General features: G+C 51.2%; 1 protein-coding gene across 1 annotated transcript in view; it reads right to left on the bottom strand.

The window, feature by feature from the left end:
* Positions 1–22,229, bottom strand: part of LOC138510600 (purpurin-like) — a 104,398-nt gene that overhangs the window by 56,878 nt on the left and 25,291 nt on the right. The window contains exon 2 of the mRNA XM_069626381.1: positions 19,060–19,180. Within this exon, the coding sequence (XP_069482482.1) occupies positions 19,060–19,179 (120 nt within the window). The 5' untranslated portion in view covers position 19,180. The remainder of the gene's footprint in view (positions 1–19,059; positions 19,181–22,229) is intronic.

The raw sequence follows: 22,229 nt of genomic DNA on the forward strand, positions 1-22,229 counted from the left end.
ACCCTCCACCAGGCCCCCACTCATGTCTACCACCACCCCCACCCCCCAGCCACCAGGGTCACCCTCCACCAGGCCCCCACTCATGTCCCCTATCAACCCCACCCCCCAGCCACCAGGGTCACCCTCCACCAGGCCCCCACTCATGTCTCCCATCACCCCCACACCCCAGCAGTGCAGGGTCACCCTCCACCAGGCCCCCACTCATGTCTCCCACCACCCCCACCCCCCAGCAGTGCAGGCTCAACCTCCACCAGGCCCCCACTCATGTCCCCCTGCACCCCCACCCCCCTGCCACCATGTGCAGCCCCCACCAGGTCCTCACAATCCCCAATCATGTGCGTAATGGTCAGCCTCCACAGCCAAAAAGACCTACCAAGTAACCCATTCACCCACATGGAAATGGAAATCACATGTTACACCCCCAATGTACATGAAGCAAATGAACCCATGTCCGTCACACACATATTTTCAAATTGAATGGGAAAACACACAACATGACATGCATGAAACCAAGGAGATGAAACCACACAGTGAACAATGGAAAAAAAAATGTATAGAAAAAAATACAAATGCCAAAGAAAGAAAACTAACTACAATTTAAATGTGAAAAAATAAGCTGCATGTCCGCATAAAAACACAAAACTAGAAAATCAAATAAAAAAAAATGTCCAAAGTGAAATGTAAAAAGTCTCCATGCAACAAAGAACTATGTACAAAAATAACAAGGGTCCATCATCACAACTGAACTAAGGAAACCTCCTAAAAAACCTACCTAAATATCAACTATATACAAAAAGTGGAGCAGTGTCCGTCGACTCCAAATAATAATAAGAACGAAAGGAAACCTAAAACTAAAGAACTATATACAAAGGCGGCGGGCAAGTCCAGCGGCTCACTCTGTGGTGTTCCGGGCCAGGGCATCATCGAACTCCTGTTCGATGTCCCGGAGGCGGTCCAGTTCCATGGCCCCGAGGGTCCGCAGGGACGACGCCGTGTCCACCTCCAACCCCCTGCGGATTGCCTCGAGGCACTCGGCCCGCCTCAGGGCCCTCCGCATGGAGTTCTCCGCCCTGACCATTGTGAGCCGCGCCTCTTCCGCCCGCCGCCGCTCCGCACCTATGGCGTGGCACAACCGCTGCCACACGGAAGACACTCTCTGTCCTGGGTCCTCCTGCCCTCCGGCCGATGCCTGCCCCTCCGATGTCGAAGGCCCCGAGCCTTCATGGCTCCCACCATCTTGCTGCTGCTGCTGCTCTGCCTCTGCCCGTGCACTGCCTCCTGCTGCCTGCACATCCTCCGCCGGCTGGGGTGCACCTGTTGATGTGGCCACCCCTGCTGGACGTCCGACTCCCGACTGTGGCAGGGATGCCTCCTCCACCAGCCTGGCCGCACTGTCAGAGGCAGCTCCACAGGGCACCCAGGTGACTGATGGGTGGGAAGATGGCACAGAGGACGACTGGCGCGTAGGGGGTCCAGTTGAGGAGGGGGTCGGAGCAAGCCCCATCAGACAGCGGAATCCGGTCTGGGTGACCTGTCCCAGCAGGCTGACGTGGTCAACGAGCCATTCGAGATGACGTGCAGTCTCTCCATGAAAAGACTGCAGGTCACCTCGCATGGCCCGTTGACGCAATGCCACACCAGCCAGGACAGGCTCAACCCGGTCCCGGATGGCCACGTCCGCAGGCAGAGGAAGGCCAGTTGACGTCAGCTCATCCCCTGCCTGAAAACGGGTCTGGACGTAGGCATCCCTGCTGGTGCAAGATGATGCAGGGACAGGATCGGGGACAGGATTGCACACAGGCACCTCCGCGGCCGCCTGTGCTGCCTCCTGTCCCTGGTCCTGGACTGCACCACTAGCACCAGTGGGATCCCCACCTCCAGACCCCGTCTCTGGTGCTTGCGCGGCCCCCTCCTCCACCAAACCCCCCACCAACCTGGATGACTCTGTGCCATCTTCCCCTGTTGGGCCCTGTGGGGTCCCAGCTGCCCCTTCTGCTGCCGAGGAGTCCAACTGCAACCTCCGCCTCTTGGACCTCCCCCCGGCAGCTGCGGCCTGGGACGCGGCACCGGACTCCTCACTCCCCGACGAGATGACAACACGGGAGGGGAGCCGGGCCTTGCGTCTCCGGCTGGCGGTCGGATCCCCGCCGCTGTGCTCCACAGCACCTTCTCCGCCCTCTTCATCAGTTGACGCTGCAGACAGGGAGAAACAAAACACAGGCATCAGGGCACTGTACAATGGACACATACACGCATGACAGTTGCACATGAGTGGCATTGGCAAACCTCAGACATGTCATCACAATCCCCAACACACATGTCATTGCAACTGGCACACATGAGCCATACCACAGCCATATCGCAACTGCCACCACCATCCCTACACATACAACAGCATGAGCAGCCAAAGGGGAGCCATACATCACATGCAACACAGGAAGTGCAACACACATGTACACACACCACCACACTTGCATGCATGTCTACACCTCTGCCAAGTGTCGCACTGTTCAGACGGGCATCCATGTCACATCTGCCAATCAGGCTTCCACATACCGCTGTCACATGCATCCATGTAGCATCACTGTTGCACCTTTGACAAATACACACACATGCACATGTACACAGTGCTCATACATGCAGCTGAAAACAACATACATGCCTGACATCACGGACATGTCTACTTACATACACATTCATCCAAACATGTGTGCACGCACAACTGCATTTGCCATGCAAGCCCACACACACAAGCACCATCCATGTCTCACACATTACAGCCCTCGCATGTGTCAGCCCCACGGCCCTGTACACCCCCACCCATACTCCACCCCATACAAACAGATGTGCAACCGGCACAATGGGGAATGATCACCACACGCCCTGCTCACAACCAGGATGCATGTACACTCACCGCTCGACTCCAGACGGCTCTGCTTCTCTAGGACCTGGACGTGGAGCGCTGGGGATATGCGTTCCAGGACCCCCATCTGTTCTTCCGACAAGTGGCCCCGGCGCCCCTTGGCATCCGCTGCCTTCAAGAGGCGCCGGGCCTTGTTCAGGGTCCTGGACCTGAAGTCCTCCCAGCGCTTCCTGACATGTTGTAAGTCCCGGACTGCCACCCCCTCCGCGTTGATGGCAGTCACGATGTCTGTCCAGATCCGAGTCCGTCCTTCCTTGTCGGCGCGGGAACTTCCAAAGAGGGCATCATACTGCCCCAGGACTTGCTCCACCAGGACACCAACTTCGGTGGCACTGAAGCTGGTGCCCCTCTGCCTCTCTGGCCGGGGGTTGTCAGTGGTCACAGATGGTGTTAGCCCCGACATGACAACCCCAGAGGCAGGAGTGGGTGGGCAACTGGGTCCTGGGGCTGGGCTGTGGAGCGATGGGATTCCAGTCGGGAGTCTTCTGTTCCAGCAGGGGTGGTCACAGCAACAGCACCCCTGGCTGATGTGCAGGCAGCAAATGGCAGTGCACGTGGGCAGCAGGCAGTCAGGCAGCAGCAGATAGCAGGTGGGAGCGTGCTCGGGGCTCTGGGGGGCAGTAATTCGGCCTTCTGGGCAGGAGCGTGGTCTCCCGTGTGCTCACGCGTGGCCAGCTTGGTACGGAGTGAATTGGCACGTGAAAATCCTGCACGTCAGCGTGAAAACCGAGGAAAGGCCCTAAGCGCGTAAGCGCGTCAGCACGCATACGCGATTCCATTGGACCAAAGGCCCTCAGCGCGTAAGCGCGTCTGTGACGTGACCCGCATGGGTGTTTCCCACACTGCACGTGATGACAGAGCACACGTGGAAAGACTGCACGTCAGAGTCTCATCGCGTGTAATTGGACAAAAGTGCGTGTACACGCGATTGGCCTATGTACGTGTATATGAGGTGTGCGCGGACACTTACACACGCAAGCACGTCAGCGCACCTGTATCCCGGTGTACGGCCATTTCCACCAATCACACGCGATGAGACTCTGACGTGCAGTCTTTCCACGTGTGCTCTGTCATCACGTGCAGTGTGGGAAACACCCGTGCGGGTCACGTCACAGACGCGCTTACGCGCTGAGGGCCTTTGGTCCAATGGAATCGCGTATGCGTGCTGACGCGCTTACGCGCTTAGGGCCTTTCCTCGGTTTTCACGCTGACGTGCAGGATTTTCACGTGCCAATTCACTCCGTACCAAGCTGGCCACGCGTGAGCACACGGGAGACCACGCTCCTGCCCAGAAGGCCGAATTACTGCCCCCCAGAGCCCCGAGCACGCTCCCACCTGCTATCTGCTGCTGCCTGACTGCCTGCTGCCCACGTGCACTGCCATTTGCTGCCTGCACATCAGCCAGGGGTGCTGTTGCTGTGACCACCCCTGCTGGAACAGAAGACTCCCGACTGGAATCCCATCGCTCCACAGCCCAGCCCCAGGACCCAGTTGCCCACCCACTCCTGCCTCTGGGGTTGTCATGTCGGGGCTAACACCATCTGTGACCACTGACAACCCCCGGCCAGAGAGGCAGAGGGGCACCAGCTTCAGTGCCACCGAAGTTGGTGTCCTGGTGGAGCAAGTCCTGGGGCAGTATGATGCCCTCTTTGGAAGTTCCCGCGCCGACAAGGAAGGACGGACTCGGATCTGGACAGACATCGTGACTGCCATCAACGCGGAGGGGGTGGCAGTCCGGGACTTACAACATGTCAGGAAGCGCTGGGAGGACTTCAGGTCCAGGACCCTGAACAAGGCCCGGCGCCTCTTGAAGGCAGCGGATGCCAAGGGGCGCCGGGGCCACTTGTCGGGAGAACAGATGGGGGTCCTGGAACGCATATCCCCAGCGCTCCACGTCCAGGTCCTAGAGAAGCAGAGCCGTCTGGAGTCGAGCGGTGAGTGTACATGCATCCTGGTTGTGAGCAGGGCGTGTGGTGATCATTCCCCATTGTGCCGGTTGCACATCTGTTTGTATGGGGTGGAGTATGGGTGGGGGTGTACAGGGCCGTGGGGCTGACACATGCGAGGGCTGTAATGTGTGAGACATGGATGGTGCTTGTGTGTGTGGGCTTGCATGGCAAATGCAGTTGTGCGTGCACACATGTTTGGATGAATGTGTATGTAAGTAGACATGTCCGTGATGTCAGGCATGTATGTTGTTTTCGGCTGCATGTATGAGCACTGTGTACATGTGCATGTGTGTGTATTTGTCAAAGGTGCAACAGTGATGCCACATGGATGCATGTGACAGCGGTATGTGGAAGCCTGATTGGCAGATGTGACATGGATGCCCGTCTGAACAGTGCGACACTTGGCAGAGGTGTAGACATGCATGCAAGTGTGGTGGTGTGTGTACATGTGTGTTGCACTTCCTGTGTTGCATGTGATGTATGGCTCCCCTTTGGCTGCTCATGCTGTTGTATGTGTAGGGATGGTGGTGGCAGTTGCGATATGGCTGTGGTATGGCTCATGTGTGCCAGTTGCAATGACATGTGTGTTGGGGATTGTGATGACATGTCTGAGGTTTGCCAATGCCACTCATGTGCAACTGTCATGCGTGTATGTGTCCATTGTACAGTGCCCTGATGCCTGTGTTTTGTTTCTCCCTGTCTGCAGCGTCAACTGATGAAGAGGGCGGAGAAGGTGCTGTGGAGCACAGCGGCGGGGATCCGACCGCCAGCCGGAGACGCAAGGCCCGGCTCCCCTCCCGTGTTGTCATCTCGTCGGGGAGTGAGGAGTCCGGTGCCGCGTCCCAGGCCGCAGCTGCCGGGGGGAGGTCCAAGAGGCGGAGGTTGCAGTTGGACTCCTCGGCAGCAGAAGGGGCAGCTGGGACCCCACAGGGCCCAACAGGGGAAGATGGCACAGAGTCATCCAGGTTGGTGGGGGGTTTGGTGGAGGAGGGGGCCGCGCAAGCACCAGAGACGGGGTCTGGAGGTGGGGATCCCACTGGTGCTAGTGGTGCAGTCCAGGACCAGGGACAGGAGGCAGCACAGGCGGCCGCGGAGGTGCCTGTGTGCAATCCTGTCCCCGATCCTGTCCCTGCATCATCTTGCACCAGCAGGGATGCCTACGTCCAGACCTGTTTTCAGGCAGGGGATGAGCTGACGTCAACTGGCCTTCCTCTGCCTGCGGACGTGGCTATCCAGGTCCGGGTTGAGCCTGTCCTGGCTGGTGTGGCGTTGTGTCAACGGGCCATGCGAGGTGACCTGCAGTCTTTTCATGGAGAGACTGCACGTCATCTCGAATGGCTCGTTGACCACGTCAGCCTGCTGGGACAGGTCACCCAGACCGGATTCCTCCGTCTGATGGGGCTTGTTCCGACCCCCTCCTCAACTGGACCCCCTACGCGCCAGTCGTCCTCTGTGCCATCTTCCCACCCATCAGTCACCTGGGTGCCCTGTGGAGCTGCCTCTGACAGTGCGGCCAGGCTGGTGGAGGAGGCATCCCTGCCACAGTCGGGAGTCGGACGTCCAGCAGGGGTGGCCACATCAACAACTGCACCCCAGCCGGCGGAGGATGTGCAGGCAGCAGGAGGCAGTGCACGGGCAGAGGCAGAGCAGCAGCAGCAGCAAGATGGTGGGAGCCATGAAGGCTCGGGGCCTTCGACATCGGAGGGGCAGGCAACGGCCGGAGGGCAGGAGGACCCAGGACAGAGAGTGTCTTCCGTGTGGCAGCGGTTGTGCCACGCCATAGGTGCGGAGCGGCGGCGGGCGGAAGAGGCGCGGCTCACAATGGTCAGGGCGGAGAACTCCATGCGGAGGGCCCTGAGGCGGGCCGAGTGCCTCGAGGCAATCCGCAGGGGGTTGGAGGAGGACACGGCGTCGTCCCTGCGGACCCTCGGGGCCATGGAACTGGACCGCCTCCGGGACATCGAACAGGAGTTCGATGATGCCCTGGCCCGGAACACCACAGAGTGAGCTGCTGGACTTGCCCGCCGCCTTTGTATATAGTTCTTTAGTTTTAGGTTTCCTTTGTTTTTTCTTATGATTTGGAGTCGACGGACACTGCTCCACTTTTTGTATATAGTTGATATTTAGGTAGGTTTTTTAGGAGGTTTCCTTAGTTCTGTTGTGATGATGGACCCTTTTTATTTTTGTACATAGTTCTTTGTTGCACGGAGAGTTTTGGCATTTCACTTTGGACAAAATTTTTTGGATTAGATTTTCTAGTTTTGTGTTTTTATGCGGACATGCAGCTTCTTTTTTCACATTTACATTGTAGTTAGTTTTCTTTCTTTAGCATTCGTATTTTTTTCTAATACATTTTTTTTTACATTGTTCACTGTGTGGTTTCATCTCATTGGTTTCATGCATGTCATGTTGTGTGTTTTCCCATTCAATTGGAAAATATGTGTGTGACGGACATGGGTTCATTTGCTTCATGAACATTGGGGGTGTAACATGTGATTTCCATTTCCATGTGGGTGAATGGGTTACTTGGTAGGGCTTTTTGGCTGTGGAGGCTGACCATTACGCACATTGTGAGGACCTGGTGGGGGCTGCACATGGTGGCAGGGGGGTGGGGGTGGTGGGAGACATGAGTGGGGGCCTGGTGGAGGGTGCCCCTGCACTGCTGGGGGGTGGGGGTGGTGGGAGACATGAGTGGGGCCCTGGTGGAGGGTGCCCCTGCACTGCTGGGGGGTGGGGGTGGTGGGAGACATGAGTGGGGCCCTGGTGGAGGGTGACCCTGGTGGCTGGGGGGTGGGGGTGGTGGGAGACATGAGTTGGACATGGGTGGGGGCCTGCTGGCAGGTGCCCCACAGTGCTGGGGGGTGGGGGTGGTGGGAGACATGAGTTGGACATGGGTGGGGGCCTACTGGCAGGTGCCCCACAGTGCTGGGGGGTGGGGGTGGTGGGAGACATGAGTGGGGCCCTGGTGGAGGGTGACCCTGGGGGGTGGGGGTGGTGGGAGACATGAGTTGGACATGGGTGGGGGCCTACTGGCAGGTGCCCCACAGTGCTGGGGGGTGGGGGTGGTGGGAGACATGAGTTGGACATGGGTGGGGGCCTGCTGGCAGGTGCCCCACAGTGCTGGGGGGTGGGGGTGGTGGGAGACATGAGTGGGGGCCTGGTGGAGGCTGCCCCTGCACTGCTGGGGGGTGGGGGTGGTGGGAGACATGAGTGGGGGCCTGGTGGAGGCTGCCCCTGCACTGCTGGGGGGTGGGGGTGGTGGGAGACATGAGTGGGGGCCTGGTGGAGGGTGACCCTGGTGGCTGGGGGGTGGGGGTGGTGGGAGACATGAGTGGGGGCCTGGTGGAGGCTGCCCCTGCACTGCTGGGGGGTGGGGGTGGTGGGAGACATGAGTGGGGGCCTGGTGGAGGCTGCCCCTGCACTGCTGGGGGGTGGGGGTGGTGGGAGACATGAGTGGGGGCCTGGTGGAGGGTGCCCCTGCACTGCTGGGGGGTGGGGGTGGTGGGAGACATGAGTGGGGGCCTGGTGGAGGGTGACCCTGGTGGCTGGGGGGTGGGGGTGGTGGGAGACATGAGTGGGGGCCTGGTGGAGGGTGCCCCTGCACTGCTGGGGGGTGGGGGTGCAGGGGGACATGAGCAGGTGTGCAGGGTAGTCCCCTGTTTTGTGGGCTGCCTGCAGGGGCTGTGGAGGGTGTACAGGGAACACCTGTGAGGACCCACCCAGCCTGATTGCGTGTGATAATTCCCGCACACCCCTGTAATACACGTACCAAGCCAAATCGCGTGTGATAATTCCCACGCACCCCTGTAATACACGTACCTGGCCAAATCGCATGTGAAACTTCCCGCGTACCCCTGTAATACACGTACCCTGGCCAATCGCGTGTTGAACTTCCCGCGTACCCCTGTAATACACGTACCCTGGCCAATCGCGTGTTAAACTTCCCGCGTACCCCTGTAATACACGTACCCTGGCTAATCGCGTGTATAATTTCACGCGTACCCCTGTAATACACGTACCCTGGCCAATCGCGTGTTAAACTTCCCGCGTACCCCTGTAATACACGTACCCTGGCCAATCGCGTGTTAAACTTCCCGCGTACCCCTGTAATACACGTACCCTGGCTAATCGCGTGTTAAACTTCCCGCGTACCCCTGTAATACACTTACCCTGGCTAATCGCGTGTTAAACTTCCCGCATACCCCTGTAATACACGTACCCTGGCCAATCGCATGTTAAACTTCCCGCGTACCCCTGTAATACACGTACCCTGGCTAATCGCGTGTATGACTTCACGTGTACCCCTGTAATACACTTACACTGGCTAATCGCGTGTTAAACTTCCCGCGTACCCCTGTAATACACGTACCCTGGCCAATCGCGTGTTAAACTTCCCGCGTACCCCTGTAATACACGTACCCTGGCTAATCGCGTGTATGACTTCACGTGTACCCCTGTAATACACTTACCCTGGCTAATCGCGTGTTAAACTTCCCGCGTACCCCTGTAATACACGTACCCTGGCCAATCGCGTGTTAAACTTCCCGCGTACCCCTGTAATACACGTACCCTGGCCAATCGCGTGTTAAACTTCCCGCGTACCCCTGTAATACACGTACCCTGGCTAATCGCGTGTATGACTTCACGTGTACCCCTGTAATACACTTACCCTGGCTAATCGCGTGTATGACTTCACGTGTACCCCTGATATGCACGTTACCCGCTTTGCATTCCTTGTTTGGCTGCCCTGTAAACTGGTCCAGGGTTAGCGCAGCCCTTTGCGATGATTTAGCGATTTTGCTGGCTTTTCCTTGCGCGAGGGCGTTCTTGGGGGCGTTACTGGCGCTGCTGCAGGGTCGCTGCGATACTCTGCGCCACGGCTGGTTTGGGAGCATGAAATCCATGAATACGCTGTGCGCGGAAATCGGTTTTATCGCACGTGCCTGGCGCAGTCAATCGCACGCGGACACTCTGCGCCAGCCGATTGCGACACTTTTCTGCGAAATTCTATGAATTACCCTGTAAATAGATATTAAAAAAAGTCTAGAGGATCTTTTCTTTCCTTTAATGTCTGCTGAAAATGAAGTGGAGGATTGAGACTAGCTTTATAATAATAATAATGTAGCATTTATATAGCGCTACGAACCCTCAGGTATCTGAGCGCTGCTTATTATTATCCACGGGTGTATGGTGCTCATTTATCAACCTCGGAAGGATGAAAAGCTGAGTTTGGCACTGCCGGGATTCGAATGTGCGTTGGCAGGCTCTGCACGGATGTCAAAGCGAACGCTCCACTCGCTGTGCTATCGCTGTGCTAATGTTTGTTATCGAATGTCCAGACAAGTTTGGTTACATGAGCGCACTTTGGATGGAGCTGTTTACAAATAACTACTGGTATGGTCAAATATTTCCTACTGGCTGTACTTATTTTTGAATGTGGTACTTAAAGTACTTAAAGTACTTAAAGTATGCAATCTCGAAAGAACAAACACTCTAACCAACAAACTAGCTCTCTTACACCCACCAGGCAACCCACCCTCCATACAGGCCAACCCACCGCCTGCGACCACTACCCAACCAACGTTCGACTACTTTAGTCCAATATCAGCTGACCAATTTCTCAAACTCCTCTCTGCCCGCAAACCATCCGGCTCTCCGCTGGACCCTTGCCCGGCCACAACACTCAAAGAAATTTTCGCATCTACCTGCACAGGAGAACACACAAAAACAATCATAAATGACTCCCTTTCCTCTGGAATTTTTCCCGACGCATTCAAAACAGTTCATGTCAAACCTCTCATAAAAAAGCCTTCCCTCGACCCTATCGAGCCCCAAAACTACCGCCCCATCTCAAACACCAGGTTCCTTGCTAAACTCATCGACCGAACCGCCTACTCCCAACTAAATGCCTTTGTCGAAGCCAACAATCTCCTAGACCCCACTCAATCAGGTTTCAGAGCCCGACATGGAACCGAAACCACCCTGACCTAATTCTGGGAGGACCTTAAAAACACTGCAGACTCTGCGGGATGCGCCGCATTAATCCTTCTTGACCTATCCGCCGCCTTCGACACAATCAACCACTCAATCCTCCTTGACCGTCTCCACTCCCTAGGAATTCGTGGAACCGCTCTCAAATGGATAGCATCCTTCCTCAAAAATATGAACCAAATAACCCTACTCTCCACCTATTCCTCCCAAGCCCGACCAGTCGATACGGGAGTTCCCCAAGGAGCATGCCTATCAGCCCTCCTGTTCAATCTGTACTTGATCACCCTCTCACCAATAATTTGTTCGCACAACATCTTGTGCTACAACTACACCGACCACACTCAACTAATTCTAAAACTCCTGAACTCAAAACCCATCTGCCGACCCAACCTCGCTTCCTGCCGACTCGACATAGAGCTCTGGATGACCACAAGCCACCTCTTGTTAAACCCCTCCAAAACCGAAATCTTGGTATGTGGCAAAACCAAACTTCTTCCACGCCCACTACCCTGGCCATCTGCCATGGGCAACCCACTGACTCCCTCTAACTCAGTTAAAAACCTTGGATGCACCCTAGACTCTGACCTAACACTCTCGCACCAACTCAACAACGTCTCAAAGTCCTGCCACTACCACCTTAAAACTCTTAGGTGCATTTTTCCATACCTCTCCTTTCCCAACAGACTCTCTGCGGTCCAATCAATTGTTATCTCAAGACTGGACTACGCTAGGCCCCTCTACCTCGGAGCACATGCATACCAACTGACTAAACTACAAAGAGCACAAAACGCCACAGCCAAACTCCTACTAGTGCTTGGCCCTAGAGACCACATTTCCCCAGCCCTAAAACCTCTGCACTGTCTTCCAGTTGCCAGAAGGGTGACCTTCAAAACCTTATGCATTTCTCACCGAGCACTGCATAAAACCGGACCTCAATATCTTCAAGACAAACTAAAACCATATCACTCTGCGCCTACTCTAAGATCAAGCTCAGCCGGCCTCCTAGTCATACCAAAAACAAACACAGTCAGGTTAGGCGGATCATCATTCTCAGCCTTGGCCCCCACGCTGTAGAACGCACTCCCCCTCCACAACCGACTCACCGAAGACCTCATGTCTTTCCGCAAATTACTGAAAACATGGCTCTTCCCCTAAAACCGAGATGATAAATAGCAATGCAGCATCCCGATCCGAGCGAGAAATCGAAAACTAATAACCTCTATTGGTTAGCTAAAAAGAACAAACAAAATAGAATGAACAAAATGGATCAAACCTGTGAAGTAGATAAAAAGAATAAGCTGTATGAGAGCAGTAAAGTGGCTGAAATTAATGAAATGGACGAAATAAATATCATGGACAAGAGGATCAAATGTGGACGTGAGGATTAAAGTGGATAACAACAATTCAACTGACCCAAACTACTAGATCATAAATAACAATAAAACAAACAACAATACAACCTCAAGATCCATGCGAGAAATCGAAAACTAATAACCTCCAATGTAAACTAAAAAGGACAAACAGAATAGAATGAGTAAAGTAGATCAAAGCAATGAAGTGGATAAAAGAATAAATTGTACGAAAGCAGTAAAGCGGTCGAAATTAATGAAATGGATGAAATAATTGAAATGGACAAAAGGAACAAAATGGATGAAAGGAATAAAGTGAAGAGGATAGAAAGATGAATACAGGAGACGGATGAGTGCACAGAGAGATGGCATGGAATGTAAGAGCGCATGGTATAAATGGAAAGTACAGAATAGACGATTCGAGTACATGAGATGGGTATAGTGCATGGGACAGATGGAGAGCACGGAACGGATCGAGTGCGTGCGACAAGTGACATGGGCTGAACCGATAATGCAGGATGAATGAACGAAGTGAGTGGAGCGGGTGAAGTCGGTGGAGTGGATGAAGCGCATAGCGCGGATGAGTGAGCAGAGCGGATGAGTGTAGAGCGGATGAATGTGTAGAGCGGATGAGTGCATAGAGCGGATGAGTGCGTAGAGCGGGTGAGTGCGTAGAGCGGGTGAGTGCGTAGAGCGGATGAGTGCATAGAGTGGATGAGAACGTAGAGCGGATGAGAGCGCAGAATGAATGAGGGCATGGAGCAGATGAGAGTGTAGAGCAGATAAGAGTGTGGTGTGGATGTAGGTTGTGGTGCGGATGTAGGGTGTTGAGCAGATTAGGGTGTTGAGCAGATGTAGGGCATGATGGTCTTGAGCAGATGTAGGGTGGTGACCGAATGTAGGGTATGGTATGTAGGGCGGGTGAAGGGGGAAAAGCGGGTATGGAGTGAGGAGCGGGTGTAGAGTGCGAAGCGGGTTTAGAACACGGAATGAGGCGTGGGTGTAGAGTGCGGAGCAGGTGTAGAGTGTGGAGCAGGTGTCGAGTGTGGAGCAAACGAATGATGTATGTGGACAGAACGGGTGAAGTGGTTGGAAGGAACGGGTGAGGTGGTTGGAAGGAACGGGTGTAGTAAGGGGAAGAAACGGGTGAAGTGGGTAGCAGGAACAGAGGATGGATCTGGAAGAACGGGTGTTGTATAAGGACGAGACGGGTAAAGTATAAGGAAGGAACGGGTGAAGTATGTGGACAAAATGGGTCAAATATATTAAATAGAACAGGTGAAGTATGTGGATGGAACAGGTGAAGTGGATGGATCAAGTGAAAATGTGATTGGAACGGAAGAAGTATGGGGTTGGAACGAGTGAAGTATGTGAGTGGAACGGATGAACTGGGCAGAACAGATGAACTGGGTGGAAAGGATGAACTGGGTGGAACGGATGAACTGGGTGGAACGCATGACCAGAGCGGTAGGGGTTAACAGGGTGAAATGGGTGAAATATGTGGACGGAAAGGGTGAAGTATGTAGATGGAAAAGGTGAAGTATGTGGATGGAATGCATGAAGTATGTGGATGGAACCGTTGAAGTATGTGGATGGAACGGGTGAAGTATGTAGATGGAATGGATGAAGTATGTAGATGGAACGGATGAAGTATCTGGATGGAGCGGGTGAAGTATGTGGAAGGATGATGCATGGAGAAAGGTAACGTGGGTAGAACGAATGAAAGGAGCAGTGCATAAAATAGTTGGAGTGGATAAGATGGCTTGGAGTGCATAAGATGGCTTGGAGTGCATGGAACGGATTGGAGTGCATGGAACTGATTCCTTCAGCTTCACTCCACTGGCCTTTTGCTAATTTGTTATGGGAAAACTGACTAGTCCTTCAGACCGTCAGTTGGAGCGCATGCAACGGATTGGAGCACATAGAATAGCATGACTTGCATGGAACGGTTTGTAGTGCATGGAACGTTTGAAAGAGCATTGAAAGGAACGGTTCTGAGTGCTTGAAACGGTCGTAATACATGGAACAGTTCGGAGTACATGGAACAGATGGAGTACATGGAACCATTGGAGTGGGGTCGATCACAAGCACCTAAGGTAAACCAACATATCACATCTCCATGCTTACTCTCTTCTTAACACCACTACTCAACTAGAACACAGCGATACTATGACACCATTCGGTATAGCTGTTCTCATACCATCATTTGCCTCATACTCCCCATCACCCTAACTAAACACTGCTGGTTACACACCCTCCAGCCTAGGCGTTCTCCTGAGGCCTAACACAGCTAGAATCGGTCTGGATAACAACCTGCCAGAACAAACACATACTCATGATCTCTCAACCACCACACCTACCGCTAAGAAGCAGCTATCACACGAATGCCACACCAGCTGCACACATATCCATTGCTCACACGCACCTTATGGCTCTCTCTACGTTAATACTAAATCAATCTCAACAAACGTATTGTAAACTCAATTGTAATGTAATGAATTACTAATAACATACTAGATTAAGAAAGTGATAGGGAAGAATGAATAAGAAAATAGAAACAATTAGAGAAAGAGGCATGAATAATGTAATTCATTCCCATTGTAATGCAAGTGCCAAAATAAAATATGGTGGGAGAAAAGTAAATGCTATGCTGGAATGCGAGGTTATATAAAAGATTGGTAATGGGGTGCCCAAGTTAGAATATTGAAAACTATGTTTTGTAGGGTAAATGACCTTACACTTGAACGATAAAAATAATCCCAAATAGTAAAAATAAATGATCCACCGTTTGCAAGGAAAATAAAGTGTTATGACATGCAAAAACTATAAAAAACGGTCCCTTAGAACTAAACAAACACAGAGCTCACCAACCCAAAGGAGTTACGTCTTCTCTAGCGGAAAACCGCAAATTAACAAAACTATGCACAATAAAGTTTACAACATGATCCTGCACTCCTCACTGGCTAACACCTATATACAATTCTAATTATACCAGACACTTTAGCATGCACAAACAGTTCCCTGCCCTTGTAGATACATTTATTGGAATCACCTCTGCTCCTCCAGTCCTAAATCACGGTATAGCCCTAGCACATCTCCACCCTTATTTCTCTGGGAACCCCGGTGCACATGGATGACGGGATCTGGGCACCACTCCTGTGTTTGAATTTCACTTTTTATTGATCCATAGAGTGCAGAGCCTGTAGTTCAAATAGGATGAGTGATTTTTGAGTGAGGGCAGTAGTGCTCTAAATCTTCACCAGGCCTTTGGCATCACATAGCCCCATGCCCTGCTCACATGAATTTTACCTTCAAAGGGCACTTCCCTGACAGCCCATCTGGACCCAACATTCCTTTCCCAGCTCCTCCGAGCTCTACAGCTGGACTCAATGAACTGTTATTGGCACAGCATGGCTGCCTGTGGCCTTGAAACCATAACATCTCTCTGGGAATGGGAGGGGACCCCTCTCTGGAGCAACTGGACAGAGCAATAGCTCCATGTTAGGCCTGTTTCTCATGCTTTCACAAACGCATCCTGTATTATGCTTTAAAATCCAACATGACAGAAGTCCTGCTACCTTAGCCCAGGGACCTCACCTTTACTGCAACACCTCTCTGACTCCATATCACACGCCTACCTATGTCCACTACCTACTAGCACATCTCTTAAAACATAATACCTTACATTACAGCTAAATGCAAAATACATCACCTTATCTTTAACCTGTGCAACCGCAATGTGAATGCACTGTTGCTCTTTCTGTATGGCTATATGATGTTCTAATATGTGTCAAAGCTAACTACAAAAAGGGGTATGTGTGCATTCTACCAAGCCCAACGAGAACTACTAGCACTAGGCCACCTGCTAATATGTTTCACACAGTCTAAATTTCTTTGCCTGCCTGGGACGTTGTACTTGCATCCAAAAACGTTCCCTTTTTCTTTTTACATGTTATCTGTTTTGGGTAACTTTTTCCTATTGCACACACATCTTCCAATAAGTGCAATGGGGATTATTTTGTGTCACTCTAGACCTACACTCAAAGGATTTTTGGGTACTTTTAAATGTACCTAAACATCAAGGTCGAAGAAGGGCTGAGGAAAAATTGCACATTAGTTGCTGATTTTAAATATCAGAGCGAGATACTGACTAAGGCCCTCATTACAACCCTGGCATTAAGGGGTTAACGGCGCCGCAAAAGGTGGCAGCGCCGTTAACCCCTTAACGCCTGATTACGAGGTCCCTTTGCGGGTTGGCGATTTTAACGCCTGCTTTTTCCAGGCGTTAAAATCCAACCCGCAAAGGGACCTTGGTGCTAAGTACGGTGCCGCAATTTGCGGCACCGTACTTAGCACCTTCCCCATTCCCATTGAGCCCTACGGGGCAAAAATGGGAATCAGAAGGGCCCATGGTGAATGGGGAATTACCGCACCACCAACCTTGGAATGGGGCGCTAATTCCGCCATTCACCAATGGCGGACCCCGGCATGGACCATGGTGCTAATAGCACCATGGTTTAGCGCCGGGGTCGTAATGAGGCCCTAAGCATTTAAAAGCAAGAGGGTATACCAGAATGTTATTCAAGCATTCTTACAAGAGAGCAAGAGTGGCAAATACAGGAGCACTCTTATACCTCTCAACTCACATGCTTTTGGCGGGTGTCACCTGCCCGACAAGCATCTCTCTCACCCGCCAAGCTCCCTACACTTCCATGTTTTTAGGAATGCTTGAGGGTGATGTTCTTATTCCCACTGTGGTCAGATCACCTAGAGAAATCTAAGTCCTTAATCCGTATGTTTAATCAATTCTGAATAATATCACACAATACAGTCCAACTGTCCTTTCGACACTAAAATAGCCTCATCACAAGTCTTGCGGTAACCCTTAAATGTGGCGGTAGCGCTATTACCGGCACATTTAAGGGGCCACCAGATCATGGGCTTGGCGAATTAGCCGATTTTTGGCGCTGTTACTGCCGGCGGGAAATCCACTGGTGGTAATACCACGAAAATTCCCTATTGGGCCCAATGGGAATGAGGTATTCCCGAATGGGCCCATTGGGGAATGGGAACCAACCGCTCTGCCAAACCCGTGATCTGGTGCTAATAGCGCCGGGGGGTTTGGCGGTAGCGCTATTAGCCCCAGCGGTAAAAGCACCGGGGCTACCGCCCAACTTGTGATGAGGCCCAGAGGACTCACCAAAAGGCCTTCTCATGTATTCTGCCACGCCCAACCCAGCACTCACCAGTCCTTTTTCTGCTGCCCGGAATGTTTTCTTTTTTACCCCATCTGCCTTTGTTCACCTACTCCACCTCAGTTTATCCCCTTCCACTGCGTCCTTCAATCTGCTCAAGATGGCTCAGTAGGCGACGGGCCCATTTGCCTATTGGCAAATCCAGCTATGCTACACCATGCAGAGCAGACCCCTCCTCTTCCAGTCATGTAGGGGAGGGGGTCAGGCCAATCCTCTGTGTCCCCGCTTTAACCACTTTTTCAAAATTGTCAAAAGGGCACAATCGGGAACGGCACTGCCTGTTTCAGATGCTAACCACTGCCAATCCACCCGAATCCGCTGCAATCTCGACTTCCTTGGGTTCCAAAGTGGACGTTGGGTCACTTCATGACTTCATCCTCTCCCCAGCTGGCTTCCCAATGCAAAATCTTCGTTATTATTGGTGGCACCGGGCAGGATCCCACTTCTCACGATTCGAGCGTCCCGGTGGCCATCTTGGAATGTGGAGGTGATTTTTCGAGTGTTTGTTCAATTCTACATGCTTTTTTAAAGCTGTTATAGACCATTGTACATGCCACCAGTGGTATTTTATAGTTGTATATAGGATACCACTGCAGTGGCAATATTCTGGGCATACCGCAAGAGTGTATATTCATGCGATAGCAGAGCTCAAATGGGGAGGGCCCTATTAGCATATGGCATTGATGAATACTTCCCATTTTACAATTATCACCAAAGCTTTATTGAAGCCTTTATTCTACACATGTTTCTACCTCTGGTCATGGCAACTTTTATTTAAATATAATCCTGGTTGCCCTAATTTCGAACTCAGTCATCTAAAGGTGATTCTGTCATTGATTACTACATAAAAAAATGCATTATTGTTAAATGTAATTCACTTTATTCCTCCCTGGAAAGGGACATAATTTAGAATACACTTATGTATGTTTTACAATGTAAATTTACCATTCGTGGCCCCATTTTGCAATTTCCCTGTAGTAAAGAAGGCATTAATAAAAAAAAACCATAATAGGTTTATGCATGGGTAGAGACCACCATTGCAAAGTATTTGACAAGTGGAGCTGGGGTAGCGGGGGAGAGAGGGGCATCGCTCAAAATATATGATCGTGCTGTCCCCATCCACTCCGCCTATCAAAAATGGGAGCATCTACCTCAGAACCGCATTTTGATGCTTGCAGAGATGCCCGGAATTCCAATGCAATTCGCCAGCTTTTTAAACCCTGTTCAAAGCTGGTGGATTCCCTAGATATCCATGTAAACACTGTGTCCCCTGCATGTTCCTGGCAGGAGGAATGCATGAATATTTTCTGACAAGAGTGCAAATTTAACAGAAACCTGAGTCAGCCCGCATTTCCATGTTCCATGTTCACCCTTGCCAGTAACAATTCAAATTGTCAAGGCGAGGACAAAGGTGCGCGTGGATTCTGCGTCCCTCCCTCCACCCCCTCACCCCCTATTTACAGGAATACTGAAAATCAGTACCATTAGCGTTATCAGCAGCAGAAGATGACAGTTCAAGCAAGACAATACTGTGAATCAGCGCGCTGCTGCATCCTGGAGCGCACTTGGATGTCTTAATTGTGCACACATACCCTCTTTAGATCAAAGTTTTCTTTGACGGTAAACGAGTCCACAACGCAGGTCTGAGCCCCCATACAATGCTCGACTAATGTGGTTAGGGTAGCCAGGAATATATATGTGGAATGCTTCATTCTGGAAAATAAAGCACATAGAAAAATATTAACATTAAAGGTTATACCGATAGAAAATATAAAATGCACTCGTTACCTCAGTTTAGCAAACATAATTTGTGATGCAACAAATAAATTCCGAAAATATAAAATAGATCATATCTATCATTTGACCTTCATATTGTTGAAATAATATGGCTTACTTGTTTGAGCTACTGGGCCTAATCAGAACGAAACACCAGAACATTACTTACTCAGTGTTTTTGTTGGTAAAAATAAAAGCATAATATGCATTCAGTTGTTAATTTAAAAAAAACAATTTCGTTCCAATATACAAAAAGCTGGTGACCATCACATTTGCAAAAGTGGTGGCTCGCAATCAGTTGACTTGCAGTGGTTGTTAGTCTTGGTTAACACCCTTCCCATTGACAAACCAAGGCAAGCATTCCAAGGCATTGTGTCCTGATCTTTTCCTTTAGAGTCGGGGGGCGACTCCCTTTTAAGCGGCTATTTACATATACCTTGCCAATGTACAAACAGTGGTTGTGGTCCTAAAGGTTCCAGCTTGATGGTTGCAATGAACTCTCGCTCACTCATTCAAAAATATATCAACTTCTCTTAAATCAATCCATTATACCTCAATCATAAACCCAGATTGTGTGTCACTAGCTTTCCCTTCCAGGTGGCAAATATCCAGCACTGAGCATGCACTTCACAATACTGCTAATGCAACACATCACACAATTCACTCACCTCGCCCTAATTTAAATCAAGTGGTACAACCAACATCAGAGAGGTGCACACTATCCACTCTGCTTGATTTCTTTTATCCGTTCTACCAACCGGTGTGCCCTAAATGCCTACAGAGAAACTAATTGCACCTCTGTAACCTGTCCACGGTGTGGTGCTAGGCAGAAAGTGCACTGCCCAGGTGCTAGGCTTGTGTTAAAGCTCATCTATGCTTCTGCAGGCTTCACTCGCACGGCGTGGATTGGCAAGTGGATTGAACATGGCTATGAACTGGGAGCAGTCCTGAGGGTTGGGTTTGAATTCCACCTCTGCCAATGACTGTTTAGAATTGAGTAGTTTTTTTCAATAAAATGTTATTAATAACAGAACTGCAGAAATAAAATAAGCAGACAACTTTATTACAAAGAGCGCTGATCTTCATAAGTGGTCAAAGTCCACGCCTTTCACTCAGCTCCCTTCTCCACCCATTCACACTTTACAACGGCCACCCAAAACAGCTCACATTTCAATAAAGATGTCACAGTAAAGAAACACCATTTTGAGTATTATTATTTTACACAAAAGCCAAAAATTGGTTGTTGGGCAATTCAAACCTGTGCTGTCTGACATATGGAAGGACTATTTCAAACCATCCCTGAGCAGCTTGCTACATGTAGGGACTAATTGAAGCTAGCACGTCTATTTGAATGTGTTCTTTTATGATGGTTACTCAATTGTTATATATTGGTTCTTTGTCCTTGAGCTACCCTCTCGTCTACCTGTGTCCCTAACTACCCTGTCGATTTGGCCATATAATAAATTCCTTGAAATATATAGGTGAACTTGGTCCACATACATAGGGTACATGTCAGGAACAGACCATCCGGTGCTAGCCTTCACAAACCCAAGGCTCCATGGTCTCTTTCTGGAGATGGAAAACACACAAGAGGGGAGAGGATAACCCAAAAGGTTGGGAGAAACCGATTGCCATAAAACAGCTGCTAGGACTCTCTAGCTCAAGAAGGAAAAGGCAGCAAGAGAACAAGTAAGAACCCAACGTGACAATGCCCCTTCCCCGCCTTTCCACCCTCGTCCTCTAGCCTACAACACACTACTGAATGAAATATGAGATGCTGATGGCCTGCCAGGAGGTGGGCAGTAACTCAAGCAGACTCAGCTCCATCTCCAACCAGGTCCAGCGAACATGATGGCACATGCTGGGCAATGCTGCATGGGCATCCCACAAGCGAGGCAGGGTAACTGCTGTTACCATAGGCAGCTGGGAGAGGGGCAGCCCCAACCTCCCCGTGCCTGCTCCTCTCCTCCCCCCAGCTACGGAGACACGCAGTCTCGGCAGCACAAAGCAACGGAAGGGTAAGGTGCGAACAGTCATCTCACCCTTCCTCCAAACAGCAAGGTGCTAAACGCCATAAGGAAAACAAACGTCAGGCAGGGCCCAGGTTCAAAAGATCTGCCCCCACCAGGGGGTCAGACAGTCGGCTATCCGGCGGAGGCTGCAACAACAGCAGCCCCCACCACATACACAACAAAGACCCAGGGCCTCCCTGGGTCCTATAAATGAGAGCAGCATGCTCAGAGTAAACACAATCTGTTTGTGGACCCTGAACGGGGACCCAAGCAAACAGGAGGTTCACTGTTTACTCAGTGTCTTCCAAATCTTCTTGCTTCTTTAGCAATTCTTGAAGTTCGCTGTACATCGCAGTGTCTTTTTTCCTTCCTGAACATTGTACTGTTCAAAGCAATTGCAATGCAGCCTTAACGAAGGAAGAAGCGGCAACCGAATGGCAAGCGCGGACACTGTCAATCTCAACATTTCGGCATAGAGGAAAACGCGAGCGGCGAGCGTGTCCAAAACAAAACAAACAAAGACGCATGCTACGGAATCATCCCAAAAACCAGTGCGAACGAAGAAGAGAGAGGCACCCGAGCAGCCCGGCGCGGACTGCGATCGATTCAACAACTTACAGGTGAGCCACCGCGCTGGGGCTACGAGGGAGGAAAAACAGACATTTGTGTCCGGAAGAGATACAATTTATTACAGTGGATCGGAACCCCTGCGTTATTAGGCAGGCGGGGCAAGATAACACAAGCCAGTTTAAACTCGGGCAGAGTCACAAGCAAGCTTGGTAGCACGGCGAGCCGGGAGCTTGTCTTTTCTTGACAGCCACGCAGAGCTTGCGAACACAGTTTCAAGCTCGGCAGGCCCAAATACTGCAGATTTAAAGTAATTTCTGTAATATTGCAGGGCGACCTCACAGCGAAACCAATTATTTAAATACCAGTGAATCAAGCCTGGGGGCTGCCCAATTTTTTAAAAATAA

The sequence above is a fragment of the Ambystoma mexicanum genome, chromosome 6p (assembly GCF_040938575.1).
Source record: "Ambystoma mexicanum isolate Mex_15411 chromosome 6p, UKY_AmexF1_1, whole genome shotgun sequence".
NCBI lineage: Eukaryota > Metazoa > Chordata > Amphibia > Caudata > Ambystomatidae > Ambystoma > Ambystoma mexicanum.